This window comes from Bombus terrestris, chromosome 6, assembly GCF_910591885.1.
Source record: "Bombus terrestris chromosome 6, iyBomTerr1.2, whole genome shotgun sequence".
Lineage (NCBI taxonomy): Eukaryota > Metazoa > Arthropoda > Insecta > Hymenoptera > Apidae > Bombus > Bombus terrestris.
Genome location: NC_063274.1, coordinates 11150809 through 11163400, shown reverse-complemented (window position 1 = coordinate 11163400; position 12592 = coordinate 11150809). Strand labels below are relative to the sequence as shown.

General features: G+C 34.6%; 2 protein-coding genes across 4 annotated transcripts in view; one reads left to right on the top strand and one right to left on the bottom strand.

The window, feature by feature from the left end:
* LOC100650201 (putative protein FAM10A4) overlaps positions 1–12592 on the bottom strand; it is an 18261-nt gene extending 5669 nt beyond the window's left edge. Inside the window, exons 1-3 of the mRNA XM_003395998.4 lie at positions 12360–12592; positions 11792–12079; positions 11240–11652 (exon numbers count right to left, since the gene is read on the bottom strand). Of these exons, the coding sequence (XP_003396046.2) occupies positions 11240–11652; positions 11792–12071 (693 nt within the window). The 5' untranslated portion in view covers positions 12072–12079; positions 12360–12592. The remainder of the gene's footprint in view (positions 1–11239; positions 11653–11791; positions 12080–12359) is intronic.
* On the top strand, positions 472–10637 carry LOC100650077 (translation initiation factor IF-2). 3 transcript variants are annotated; one of them, XM_012309483.3, is made up of 10 exons: positions 472–701; positions 6037–6123; positions 6190–6275; positions 6366–6522; positions 6880–8037; positions 8182–8298; positions 8484–8713; positions 8789–8980; positions 9046–9309; positions 9412–10637. In XM_012309483.3, the coding sequence occupies exons 1-10, from the start codon at positions 629–631 to the stop codon at positions 9790–9792; spliced, it is 2745 nt and encodes a 914-aa protein (XP_012164873.2). In that variant the 5' UTR covers positions 472–628; the 3' UTR covers positions 9793–10637. The 3 variants fall into 3 exon arrangements, with proteins under 3 accessions (XP_012164873.2, XP_048262269.1, XP_012164874.2); XM_048406312.1 differs by having other exon boundaries at positions 474–701; positions 6366–6507; XM_012309484.3 differs by having other exon boundaries at positions 487–701; positions 8541–8713.

Here is a 12592-nt window from a genome sequence, read left to right as displayed (position 1 = left end):
CTTTTTCTCTCCTAACGGTTTCGAAACAAACATGTTTACTCCATCAAATATCGAGTAATTATTTATAGAGTATATCTGTATGTACTCTAGATCTTCTCTGCAACATAGAATCATTCACTTCCATTTATATGCATCACGTCGTAATTAATTATACAGAGTCTAAGTAATAATCCACATCTTCACACGCATATCCTTTCTCCATAAATAATATATATATATATTAAAAGTGTCTCCAATTTCTTGAACACTTAGAGAAAGTGTGAAGAAACATTCTTCCTTCCTTCGGACATACTAAGATCTTCTCGATTGGAATTTAATTTTATTTAATTTGACGCTAATCCACCCAATAAACGATAAGGAATTTAACATGCAATTCTTCTCGCCAGCAAATACCAAAAACAATAGGTATTCGAAAATTACGCGAATGGAATCTCGCGATCAGGCGGGAAAAAACGAGAAAATGATGGCTCGCGTGGTCCCGGCTGTGGGGTGAGAAGTAGAGGGGCGACTTCGGGGTTTGGCGGTAGTGACAATGCCAGTTCCTCGCGGGCAAGTTGGAGTCGAAGGCGACTATCGAGTGAGACGAGCTGCCAGCCCTGGCTCATCGTGTAGTGCCTAGTGAAACGAGATGACGGGCTCGCGGCTGAGACCCGCGTACTTCGTGGGCCTCTTGCTGGCCCTTCTAGCCGTCGCCTTACAGGGTGAGTAGCCCTCGATCGGGCCCCTTCCCTCCAAGGATGCTTCTCTTCCCCCGTTCGCTTTGTATCATCATTCTTCTTCTCTTTCGATTCTTCCGTGAACGCTTCATTTGGAGTAATTAATCTCTCGAGTATTTCTGCTACGGTTTATTTTCCAAGATTTTATCGTTCCTTCCGGAAGCGATCTTGTATCATCATCATCATCATCCATGTTTTCCGATTCTTGTGCAATCGTTTGATTTGAGAAAGTTGATCTTTATATCTGGTACAGTTTATCTTCCAAAGTTTTATCGTTCCTTTAGGAAGAGACTTTGCATCATCTTCATCCCTGTTTTTCAATTTTTCCGCAATCGTTTGATTCAAGGGAGTTCATCTATTTTGAGTGTTTTTAACATAGTTTCTCGTCCAAGTTTTTATTTAGAAAAATTTATATCAGGAAGTGATCAACGTATCTCTGTTTCCGGTTCTAATTTTGTTCTATGTTTTATGACGATTAAATATGATACTCAAAGTTGATGGAATTCTGGAAGTCATCACGAAGTTCTTAACGGTTTTCCAATTTACAAAAGAAATTAAACAAGAACTTTTTAGAAGAGAATTGATTCTTCTCCACATTGTTGCATCGTTTCGTAGAATTTCAAAACCAAGTGTTTGTGCCAAGATTTTCTCTAAAGAGACTACCTCGTTCATCGCATATACACATAATCTCCTTTACGGAATTTTCTTCATCGATTCGTTTCAATTCTAACCGGAAACAGAGTTGCCAAGCAAATCCATGCATCGACATCATCATTTGTTTTCGCGTTATTTTTAACGAGTTGTCACGAGACGCTTTTTTAGAATGTATCTACGCGACGTCGTTTATTCGACGTTTATTCGTCGTTAATTTTATAAACGAAGAGCAACACCTTGCTTTTGCACGAGTATGATTCACGATATTATTAGTGAAGATGATCGTAGACCCGAGAATCTTTTGATTTTATCGTTTCCAATTGTTAGGATTGATCTAGATCATCGATTTTTCAAGCGCGTAGGTGTCAGTGTGGTCAAGTTTCTAGAAGTTTTAGCGGTCGATGATATGGATGACGCGCTGACGAACGTGTGACGATTGATGAAGGTCAATGTTACGTAAAGTCACTGGTCTGCGTCATCGGTTGCCTGGCTTGTCAAGCCTCTTCAGCATCGAGCAAACGTGCGATCGAACCGATGAACCTACGATCCATTGCATCATCGTTGGTTTGTTATGCCGATACCGTTAACGAGCATCTCTTCTCCATTCAACGTCACGTGTTCTTCCTTTCAACGTTTAACTTTATTTCTTTGATACATCGTGACGTCTTACAAACTCCTTCGAATAGTACCGATAGTTCAATAGTGGTTCTTAACGCAATAGAATCATTTTAAAATAGTACCGATAATTATGTACATATACGTCATATCAGTAACGGTTCTTAATAAAATAGAATCATTTTTTTGAAAATATTATAAAAACATTATAAATATATATCTATATCAAAAAGAATACAAAATGATTGCACTTTGTAAATTGAAGTTGAAGGAACTACGTGCTATTATATTCTCTTTTGATTTCTTAAATAAACTAAATTTTTCGTTTTCGTTTCAATGAAGGAATTCAATGAAGAAATGAAAGAAGTTGAAGGAATTACGTGCCATTATATTCTCTTTTAATTTCTTAAATAAACTAAATTTTTCGTTTTCGATGGTTTTCATAGATATAAAAGAATATTTATTTGAAATGTTAGGCATTTAATGGTTATTATTTATTTCTTTTTCTTTCCGTTCTTTTTTCTTTTTTATGCAATATGAAATGGTTATTGTAGATGTGAAATGCAGTTGGAGAACAACGATAACGGTATTGCGGTCAAATTAACGAAGCGAAATGGGACGACGATCGAGTAAACGATTTTGATCGTGGATTCAAGGATTTGTTATTTTAGGAATCGATGGAAACCGACTGTCAACAACTTGCAAATAATTACATAAGAACAGGCATAAATCCGTGCCAGATTCGCTCTAAATTCTACAAATTTGATCGTGAATTCCGTTTAAAGCGATACCTAAACCTTAACATGTTTGCTGATGGCAATGGACAATGAAGGATAATCAGAATCCGTGTTTACCACTTACGAACAGTTCATAAATTAATATTCGTTAAATATATGGTAAACATATAATATTGAAACTTTTAAAAATTACTATAAATAATAACGTGCATTTATGCCATGACACTTTTAATATTATTAAAGAATATAGTATTATACTAAGGTGCAATTTCTTAAATAAATTATATCTATATCAATCAATATAATAATTAATACAATCTTTCATATTATCTTTAAATAGCAATTTAATTTCTTTATAAAAATCTTTATATGAAAATCTTCTTTCATAGGGAAAGAGTACTTGTAAAAATGATTAGAGTAATATAATAGATCAATGGCAAGTCAAGGAAAAATGAACAATACACTTTTCAAGTAAATCTAACTTTTATAGCAAAAAGATTAAAGACTATACATGCCACAGTGCACGGAACAAGACTTCAGAATCTATCTTTATCCTTGGTGGCTATGCTTGTGCCAAACGACAGCTGCTTACCTCTACTTCCATTACCCGTATCTTGACATTTTCGAGGATTATTTTGCAACATACATAATTTCAACATATTATCTTACAGATCGCTAAAGTCTAAAATTAATATTTCGCCTGTAAATTAGCGGTAGCAGCTCTTCACTTATAATTTACTTCTTTGTTTGTTCTCATAATATCCAGTAACAAAACAGTAAATCTAAATCAAAATAAAATCTTGAAATCCGCTATAAAACAAAAACAAATAAAAGAGGAAGAAAAGCTACATAAATAATTTAACGAGTCTCTTAAAGTCAAGTTAAAATTCAATAAATAATTAAGCATCGTTAGAACTTTGTTAAGATTCCCTCCGATTTTGTGGGAGACAAAAGGCTAAAGCGTGCTAAATGATAAGATCTCGTGCCAAGAGTACCAACACGTGTGATGTAATGATGAAAATTTATGAGCAATACATGCTACGTATTTTCTTTTCATCTATAACTATAGAGTAACTAAATTTCACTTTGAAAATTGCATCATCGGCTAAGGAACGGGAAACCTGACTCCATATAAATTCTTCATAGTTATTTCATAGTAAGAAATCGTTGGTTGCTATATAATCATTAACTAGTATATCCAGTATCTCTAATATACTAGTATATCTTCTGCCGATGTTGCTCTTCAATTTGTTGTTCCAATGCATGGATATCATCATCGACGGTATCAATGAATTTTGTATCGTCGAAGAATCTCGGCTAAAGTATTTGTACTTTTTCGCTGCGAATAACCGATAAAAATACGTTTCGCTCATCCAATATATAAATATTTTCAAGTGTTGCTCGGCTCAAAGCCGCCTACTCGTCGCTAAACTTAGAAACCGGCCTCCCAGGTACTGCCTAGAAAGATGATATCGACATTTTCATCGACCGAGATTTTATATACGGTGGCACATATTATAACACCAAAGCTAGATCCTGGCGTACCATGTTTTCATAGACAAACGTCTGAGAGTATTGACACATTTCATTTGAACTCATCTTCATTATTCATAGGATTTATAGTCTTCAACGTTGAAACACTGTGCTTATTTGTGTCCCTTTTCCTTTCAATAAATTTGGAAATGATTTCACAGCATGTGAAGTACAATTTTAGTCTAATGGATCCTGAGGGTTTGTTGTAATGTTTAGATTGTAGAGTTTCTTCATTTTCCTCTAGTTGCCTTAGATCTAGATGTTCAGTACATAATCAATAATTGTCAATAATAGTAAAAGTGAATGTATGTGTATATAAAATCTTCCTTCAGTTTGTATATTACGTTTTGACACATAGAAATGTGTCAAATAATCTACAGTAATAAAGGTATTGATAATTAATCCAATTAATTCTTATTATTATACTCTCACAAGGTTACTAACTGGTAACTGATCCCCATATTTCTCAATAATTGTTCTGGTATCAAAACGTCGCAGTTTGGAATATATTCAAGGTGTTAATGCATCTTTAAATTTTCAAGGTACTACCGCTGATTAATTACTTGGTAACTCTCTTCTGCTGTGTTCTTAAAACTTTACTTGGCAGCATTTGCATTCTTCTTTAATTTTTCTTCTGTAAATCTACTTACCCTAATAAATTTCTAAGAACATCATTCTTAATTGAAAACCATTCTTTATCATCATCTTCAGTGTTCCCATTATTGTACATTTCTTTTCATTATTATCTTCTTCTTCTCTTCACAATGACTGTTGGACTATTATTTTCATATGTTGTTTTCAAAAGCCATCTTCTTCTAAAGAACTTGATGTTGAACATTCTAAATATCAAAATATTTGTACTTGTTCAAGTTCAATTTACCAAGCAATAAATCTACTTGGACAAGAAATTACATTCCATAGGATATACCGAAGATATTCTTCTTTCAGTTAAAATCGTTTATCGAAGGTTCTTGATGAGTAAAACTTTCCTGATAAACATGTAAACTACTCTCATATTTTAATATTTGATCCATTAGTGGGTTGCGTCTCAAACTTTGGAAATCTATGATCTTTTACTATTGGACTTTTAATGTCCTTTAGGAACGATACTTATCTTTTCCTAGTTGCTTAGATCACAATCAAGCATGGTTGTTGTTTCGGCACACCTGTCACTGTTCGAGCACGCGTTCAACCCAAACGATGTGTAATGACTCTGACAAGATCTTGCGTCACCTGGGTCAGATATTTTTGGTGGTCGCGTGGCGTTAAACTCTTCTGCTAAGCTCCGTGCTAGGTTATCTAATACTCCGCACCTTCTTTTGGCACCGCGTGTTTAGCATAGTGAGAACTCTCGACGAAAATTCCTGGCACCCAAAGAATCGGCATAGAACCAAGCCAACCGTGAAATCTTTTGTAAAATTCGTACAAAAGAGAAAATACTTCATATAAACATTTCTTGTTATTGTATATACACCTCATATACGTTCATGAATGACCATCAGGATATACCAATGGTTCTTTAGTGTTATTGTATCAATAAAATATTATATTTCAGATACACAATTTGTTCTTTTATAAAAAAAAAAAAAAATTGAAGAAAAGAAATTGAAATTCCAATAATTTTAAAGTGGAAGCAAGTTCTTCAAACGTGCAATAAATTCATAATTAACTAATATTCGTAATAATAATCTTTTACACTTTTCAACATGAGTACTGCTTCTTCTCTTCTAATAAATATGTAAATTCCTGTAGTAATTTTGAGACTAAACTTGTGTTTTCAGGAGTGCAAAGCGAAGAAGAGCTAGAAGTGCCGTCAGAGGATCTGTGTCGACCATATATAGAGAAGGCGTTGAAGGATCTCGGTACAGGTAATGTTAAAATGTCGAGGGATATTCAACTGGAGCACAACGATTTCTAGAATCTTTCGTTTGAAGGATCTTTGGAGCAGACCAGTGCCGAGGCCGGGACTGACGTCGATAAAGAGAGTCAAGAAGATGAAGCAAAACCTGCGAGCGAAGAAGTAAGACAAAGTATCTTTTTCATTCTAAAATCAATAATTATCATTTTAATGTATGAAGATCACGAAAATGTTTTTTGACATTCGCTGTAGGAAGGTAAGCCTTCAAAGGAAGATGTGGCAACAGAAGAAGATAAACAAGAATCGGTAGAAGAAACTGGAGGCGCAGAAAGTGGCGAACAAGGTGTACAAAGTGCTGAAGCTGGAGAAGAACCTGGAGAAAGTGCCGAAGCAGGTGAAGTAGAAAGAGGTAAATGTTAAAGGATCAGTATTTGCATCAACCTGTTAATCTTCTTCTTACATCTATAAATTCATTTAAGTTAGATAATTAATATTACACCAAGCTAATACTCAATACTATACTCAATACTGCTCCTTTATGCTTCTTTCGATTCTTATCTAATTATTCTTGCCTTTTTATATAATTTTTCTTATCTTAAATAAACTATTTCAACTCAATAAAATTTCTTACCTTAACAAATTAGATTAAATTCCTGGAGCTTTTGTAGAATCATAAAACAAAGGAAGCTAGAATACTATATCACGTTTCTTCTTTCAAGATTCATTATTATTGCCAAAGTATTAAAAAACATATTATTGCTTCTAGGTGAAAATGAGCAACCAGATGAAAAATCCGGAGAAGTAGTCAAAGAAACCGAGGAGGATAAGGAGGAATCTGTGGAACAAGCAGAAGACGGTGGTGCAGATTCTGCTCAGGAAGGAACTGAAGAGGATAAGGATGTAAAATCTGGTGAAGAGGAAAAATCGGAGGAGGCAGCACAAGTGGAAAAGTCTGAGGAAGAAGAACCAGCGGATGCTGGAAAATCAGAAGAAGAAGTACAACGGGATGCTGAAATCGATGTAGATGAAGGAAAATCCGAGGAAAAATCGCAGGCTGACGATGGAAAATCCGACGAAGCACAAGCCGAAGGAGAATCGGCTGAAGAAGCGAAAATCGACGAAGAGAAATCCGACGAAGAAGCCAAGACCGAGGAGGTGAAGTCTGACGAAGAGAAAACCGAAGACGACGCGACCGATTCGAAGGCGGAAGAGGCAGAGGAAGCAGTTTCTAAAGAAGAAGGTGAAAAAGACCAAGATAGTAAAACTGAAGAGGAAGGTCAATCAGCGGAGCAACAAGTAAGCGGAGAAGAAGCGAAGGAAGAGAGTAAAGAAGGTGAAGGTGAAGGTGAAAATACAGAAGGCCAAACAGAGGAGGAAGCAAAACAGAGCGAAGAAGCTGGAGAAGGTAAGTCTGAAGAAGAAACCGCAAAATCAGTTGAAAAAGAAACTGTAAAATCAGTGGAAGAAGAAACTGCAAAATCAATGGAAGAAGAAGAAGAAGCGGAGAAGTCGACAGAGAAGGGAGCTGAAGAAGAGGCTAAATCAGCAGAGGAAGAAACTGATAAGCCGAAGTCTCGTGCTAGGAGAGAAGTTGGCGGAAAAGAAAGCGAAGAAGAAGGCGGAGAAGAAGGCGTAGGAGAAGGCGAAGGAGATGGCGAAGGCTCGAAGGAACCAGGAGAAAGCGAAGAAGAACCTACCCCAGAGGAAGACTTGATCCGAGAGATAGTGGTACCGGAGAATTTACGACCGCGTGATCATATTAATCAGCTGTTAAAACTGGATGAAGAAAATGAAGAGAAAGAACGAGCAATAGAGAAACACGCGGATGTTATACTAAAGGAACTGAAGAGGGTTTATGACAACGCCATTCAACCATTGGAGTCTTTGTATAAATATAGAGACTTGAGCAATAGACACTTTGGTGGTAAGCATAATTAAAATAAACAAAATGAGATAGGTCACTATTAATTGATAAAAAGATTATTCCTTAAAATAGTAATATCCAAAAATACTACTAATTCTAAAGTACTAATATTCGATATTTAAATATGTAACATTAACTTTATAGATCCAGAAATATTTTCGAAGCCACTAGTCCTTTTCATGGGTCCGTGGAGCGGTGGGAAATCTTCCATCATAAACTATTTGCTCGATATCGAGTACAGTCAGACATCGTTGAGAACAGGTGCGTAAGTAGCGAGAAAACAAAGAAAGTAGTGAGAATTTGTTGTGCGAGGATGCTTCGACTTACTTTACATTGACGCTTAACTAAGTCGGCCGTGATCACGCCTTCAAATAGTAAAACAATGCTGATGTAAAGATTTAGCGCTAGAAGCATGCTAGGAGCATGAATATACAGATAGTGTTTAGGTGGTTTGAGAGAGTGCTTTGAGGAGCAATGCAAAACGCCAAATGGAAATGACACAGGAGCCGAGCCATCTCCGGCCTACTTCAATATTATTATGCACGGAGAGGAAGAGGAGATCCTCGATGGCACACAGCTAGCCGCCGACTGGACTTTCTCCGGATTACAAAAATTCGGCCAAGGATTGCTCGATCGTCTTAAGGGTTTACGACTTGACAATAAATTGCTAGAAAAAGTAAATATATTCTTTAAATAATTTCATTCTATAAAAATTTGTTATTTCAATGATGTATTTTTTTTACATTAATAGGTCAATATCGTCGAGATACCAGGAATTTTAGAAATTCGAAAACAAGTCCAACGTTTGTTCCCATTTAACGATGCGTGTCAATGGTTCATTGACCGCGCAGACATAATATTTCTAGTATACGATCCATCCAAGTTAGACGTTGGGCCAGAAACAGAGGCTATCCTTGATCAATTGAAAGGAAGGGAACATCAGGTAAGCTTCGATATTAAAATCTGGACACTATTAACATCAGGATAATGTGAACTTCCACACAACAGACACGCATCATTCTCAACAAAGCTGATCAAGTAAAACCAGAAGAACTGATGAGAGTGCAAGGCGCTCTGATTTGGAATATATCCCCGCTGATGTCCAGCGCTGAGCCACCGATAATGTACTCCACATCATTGTGGTCGTTACCATACGAAGCTGGTGCACCTACCAGGTTATTGTATGCTCAGGAACGTGCATTCCTACGTGACTTACGTACTGCCATCGACAAACGGGTCGAGCATAAGATAGCGAGCGCCAGAAGATTCGCTGTAAGTTATTACGATCGATTTTTCATTAATATGATTTTTCATCTTTTTAATCTGTTGTCTTTGATCGGTGATTAAATATAAAATATTTCTTTATGCTTATAGGTACGAGTGCGCAATCATGCTAAAATGGTAGACTGCTACCTAACCACGTACTATAATCACAAGACATTCTTTGGAAACAAAAAAGAGATCAGTGACAAGATTACCGATAATCCACAAGATTACCATATCTATGAGGGCTTAAGTACTTTGAAGAATATATCACGCTATGACTTGCCTGATCCAGACGTTTATCGAGACTTCTTCCGATTAAATCCTCTTTATGATTTCCCTCTACTAAGCTCTACGTGCACGTACTTCCGTGGATGTCCGATCAATAGACTCGATGTTGCCATTGCTTACGATTTGCCAGAGCTCGTAGGCAAGTACAAGAAATCAGTAGAGCAAGTCATACACGAGTATGAAACAAGTCCTTCTAGTTGAGTGTAATCCTACATTCTCAAACAAAGCTCTTGATGCCACATGAGGTATGAGGTGAGAGCAAATCGTACAAAACAAACAAGAGAATGAGTGAAAGAAAATGGACATTGGTGTAAGTTCATTACTTGAAGCAGTACAGAGAAGTTTCTTTCCTGAAATAACAAAAACTTAGGTTGGATCGCCTTCAGATAAAAGTCCAACTGGATCATATATGAAGAGAAGAGAATGCAAGACCTAAACAGAATTCTCCTGGAACATTATTTTGCGCGATAATATTAAATAGTTCATTTAAGGATGAGAAGACATACTGTGAAGTATGAAAACGTACTGTTGGTTTTGTAGGTAAATAATATGGATACTAATGATACAATAAGGAAAATGATACGGTTGGTTAATGATATGCTTAACATATATTTAAGTGTATTAGTGGATTGGAATGAATTGAAGATTTCAAGAAACCTATGTTTGGAAAATAGGACGAGTGTTACCATTCCAATCTAAGAAAAGAATAGTGTGTTTCCTTTGAATGTGTTCCAATACAGCTTTGATTACACAGTTATGGAAAACATATCACAATAATGGTGGGTCCTATTGTCTAACACACAAATATAGAAGTTGGAAATACAGTGAACTCGCGCGATAGACTTTTTTGGAACTTAGTGTAATGGTTGTGCTAATTGTAGCACAACGCTGTGACACTTTCAGCTATCAGAACAACATACGATAAAAGCAGTTACATATTATAAGTATGTAAAATAAAATAAATAAAAATATTTCCATTAAGAAAGAGATAAGAATGATCTCTTTTTGAAGCTACAAATCGTGTTCTTATTAAAAGTTATAAATATTTATTTAAAAAAAATTAATTAATTACTCGATAATAACTTCCCATGTTGATATATAAACTATATTTCAATGTGAATGAATATATTGTTTGTTTTAGTAAAAAATTTGATTTTTAATGTACCTTGTGTAAATTAAATGCCTCATATAAATCATGAATTGTTTTGCATTGTTATTGTTGTTCACATGTGTGATCGATTTTTTTTAAAGTAAGCAAATTGTTATGTTATTCTATGTAAGTTAAGTATTGAGGTTTAATAGACTTAATTTATGTATTTTTCAAATAGGAATATATAAATTATACTTGTCATTTGTGTAAATGTAATATTCTCAATCCCAAATACAGATTATTTATATATATAATAAATAAGATTTAATAGATAACTAAAAGTATGATATATTAATCCAATATAACAAACAGGATTTAACTGATTTTAGTTACATAAAATAATACTATAAGAAAAATTACAATATGATTAATTGATATTCTTATTAAGCGCGCATGCAATCTTTTCAATAATAAAAAATTTGAAAAATATGCAAAGTGATTGAAATAATAAATTAGATTAAGAGAAAGATAGTAACAATTTAAAAAGAAGATACTTACGTTTGGTGTAACTTCTCGTAGCCACTCATCCGCTTGCTCATCAAAGTCAAATTTACAAGCAAGTCTCAAATCAGTAGCCGCTTCTTCGAATTTTCCAAGCAAATGATAGGCCCTTCCTCTAAACTTGTGAGCTGCTGCACTATCTGGATTTAGTTCCAAAGCACGATTACAATCACGAATACAGGCATTAGGCTTATTCATTAACATGAAAATTTGTCCACGTTTGGCATAAAGTAACGATGCCTGTGGATTTAATACTATGGCCTCTGTATAAAGTTCTATAGCCTTTTCATAATCTTTTTCTATAAAAGCTGATACAGCTTCAGAACGTTTAGCCTGAGATTCTGCAATTTCTTCTTCTGTTGGTTGCAAAGTAGGATTTCCCATTTTTTGAGGAGTATCTTCATCTGGTTCTAAAATTGTAATTTAGAATTATTAAATATTAATATAAATTCTATTTAAATCCCAAAATTATTAAAGATGCATACAAAAAATCAAGATTAAATAAAAAAATTAATAAAAATTAAGATACAATTTTAAATAAACTTTTACCAATTACTCCACTCATATCAAGATCAATATCACTTTCTTCGCTTTCTGGTTCCTGTTTTGGTTCTGGTTCAGGTTCTTTAGATGCATTTGCATCTTCTGATTTTTTGGATGATTCATTACTTGATTGTTGATTTGTTTTTGGTATCCGTCCTCCAAAAAATTCAATGAACGTTTTTATAAAAGAATATTCTGGTTGATTTAACAAAGAAGGATTTATCATGCATGTATTGAAAAATGCTTCCAATTGTGCGAGAAGCTCTGGTTTTAAAGGAACAGACATATTGCTACCTAAAACAACAAATGAAAATAATAAATTATACAAAACGTATTATGCGCACTTATGCTGCATAAATATGAAAGAAAATTCTAGCAAACAAGTAAACACGATATATGTATCAATTATGTATGTCGAATGATTAGTCAATATGGAAAAAATTTATGTGACTTAAATAAAGTTCGATCTTTTAATACATTTTGATTTTTTGATATGTACAATAGAAAAAAAATTACAATGTTTGAGATACCGGTAACGGATAGTTTTAATACATATCAGAATTCGCATACTTACCGATAATAATATAGAATTTATGTAAATTTCGACGAAAGCTATGAAATAAATATTTAAGGTTCTGATATTATTGAAAATAATTTGTATTATTCGAGTTCACAAGATATGAAATTAATATTTGGAGCACAACAAAATACACTAGACATACGATCGAAGTAGATACGTACTATTATATATTAACAGAGAGGGAGAAACTAAATTCATCTGATCGTTAGATCTGATACGCAATACTG

Excerpts from the sequence above, each read along its gene's own strand:
- LOC100650077 (XM_012309483.3), top strand. The coding sequence starts at position 629 with ATGACGGGCTCGCGGCTGAGACCCGCGTACTTCGTGGGCCTCTTGCTG. Across the intron at positions 6,276-6,365 it reads CAAAACCTGCGAGCGAAGAA|GAAGGTAAGCCTTCAAAGGA; the intron begins GTAAGACAAAGT and ends CATTCGCTGTAG. Across the intron at positions 9,310-9,411 it reads CGAGCGCCAGAAGATTCGCT|GTACGAGTGCGCAATCATGC; the intron begins GTAAGTTATTAC and ends TTATGCTTATAG.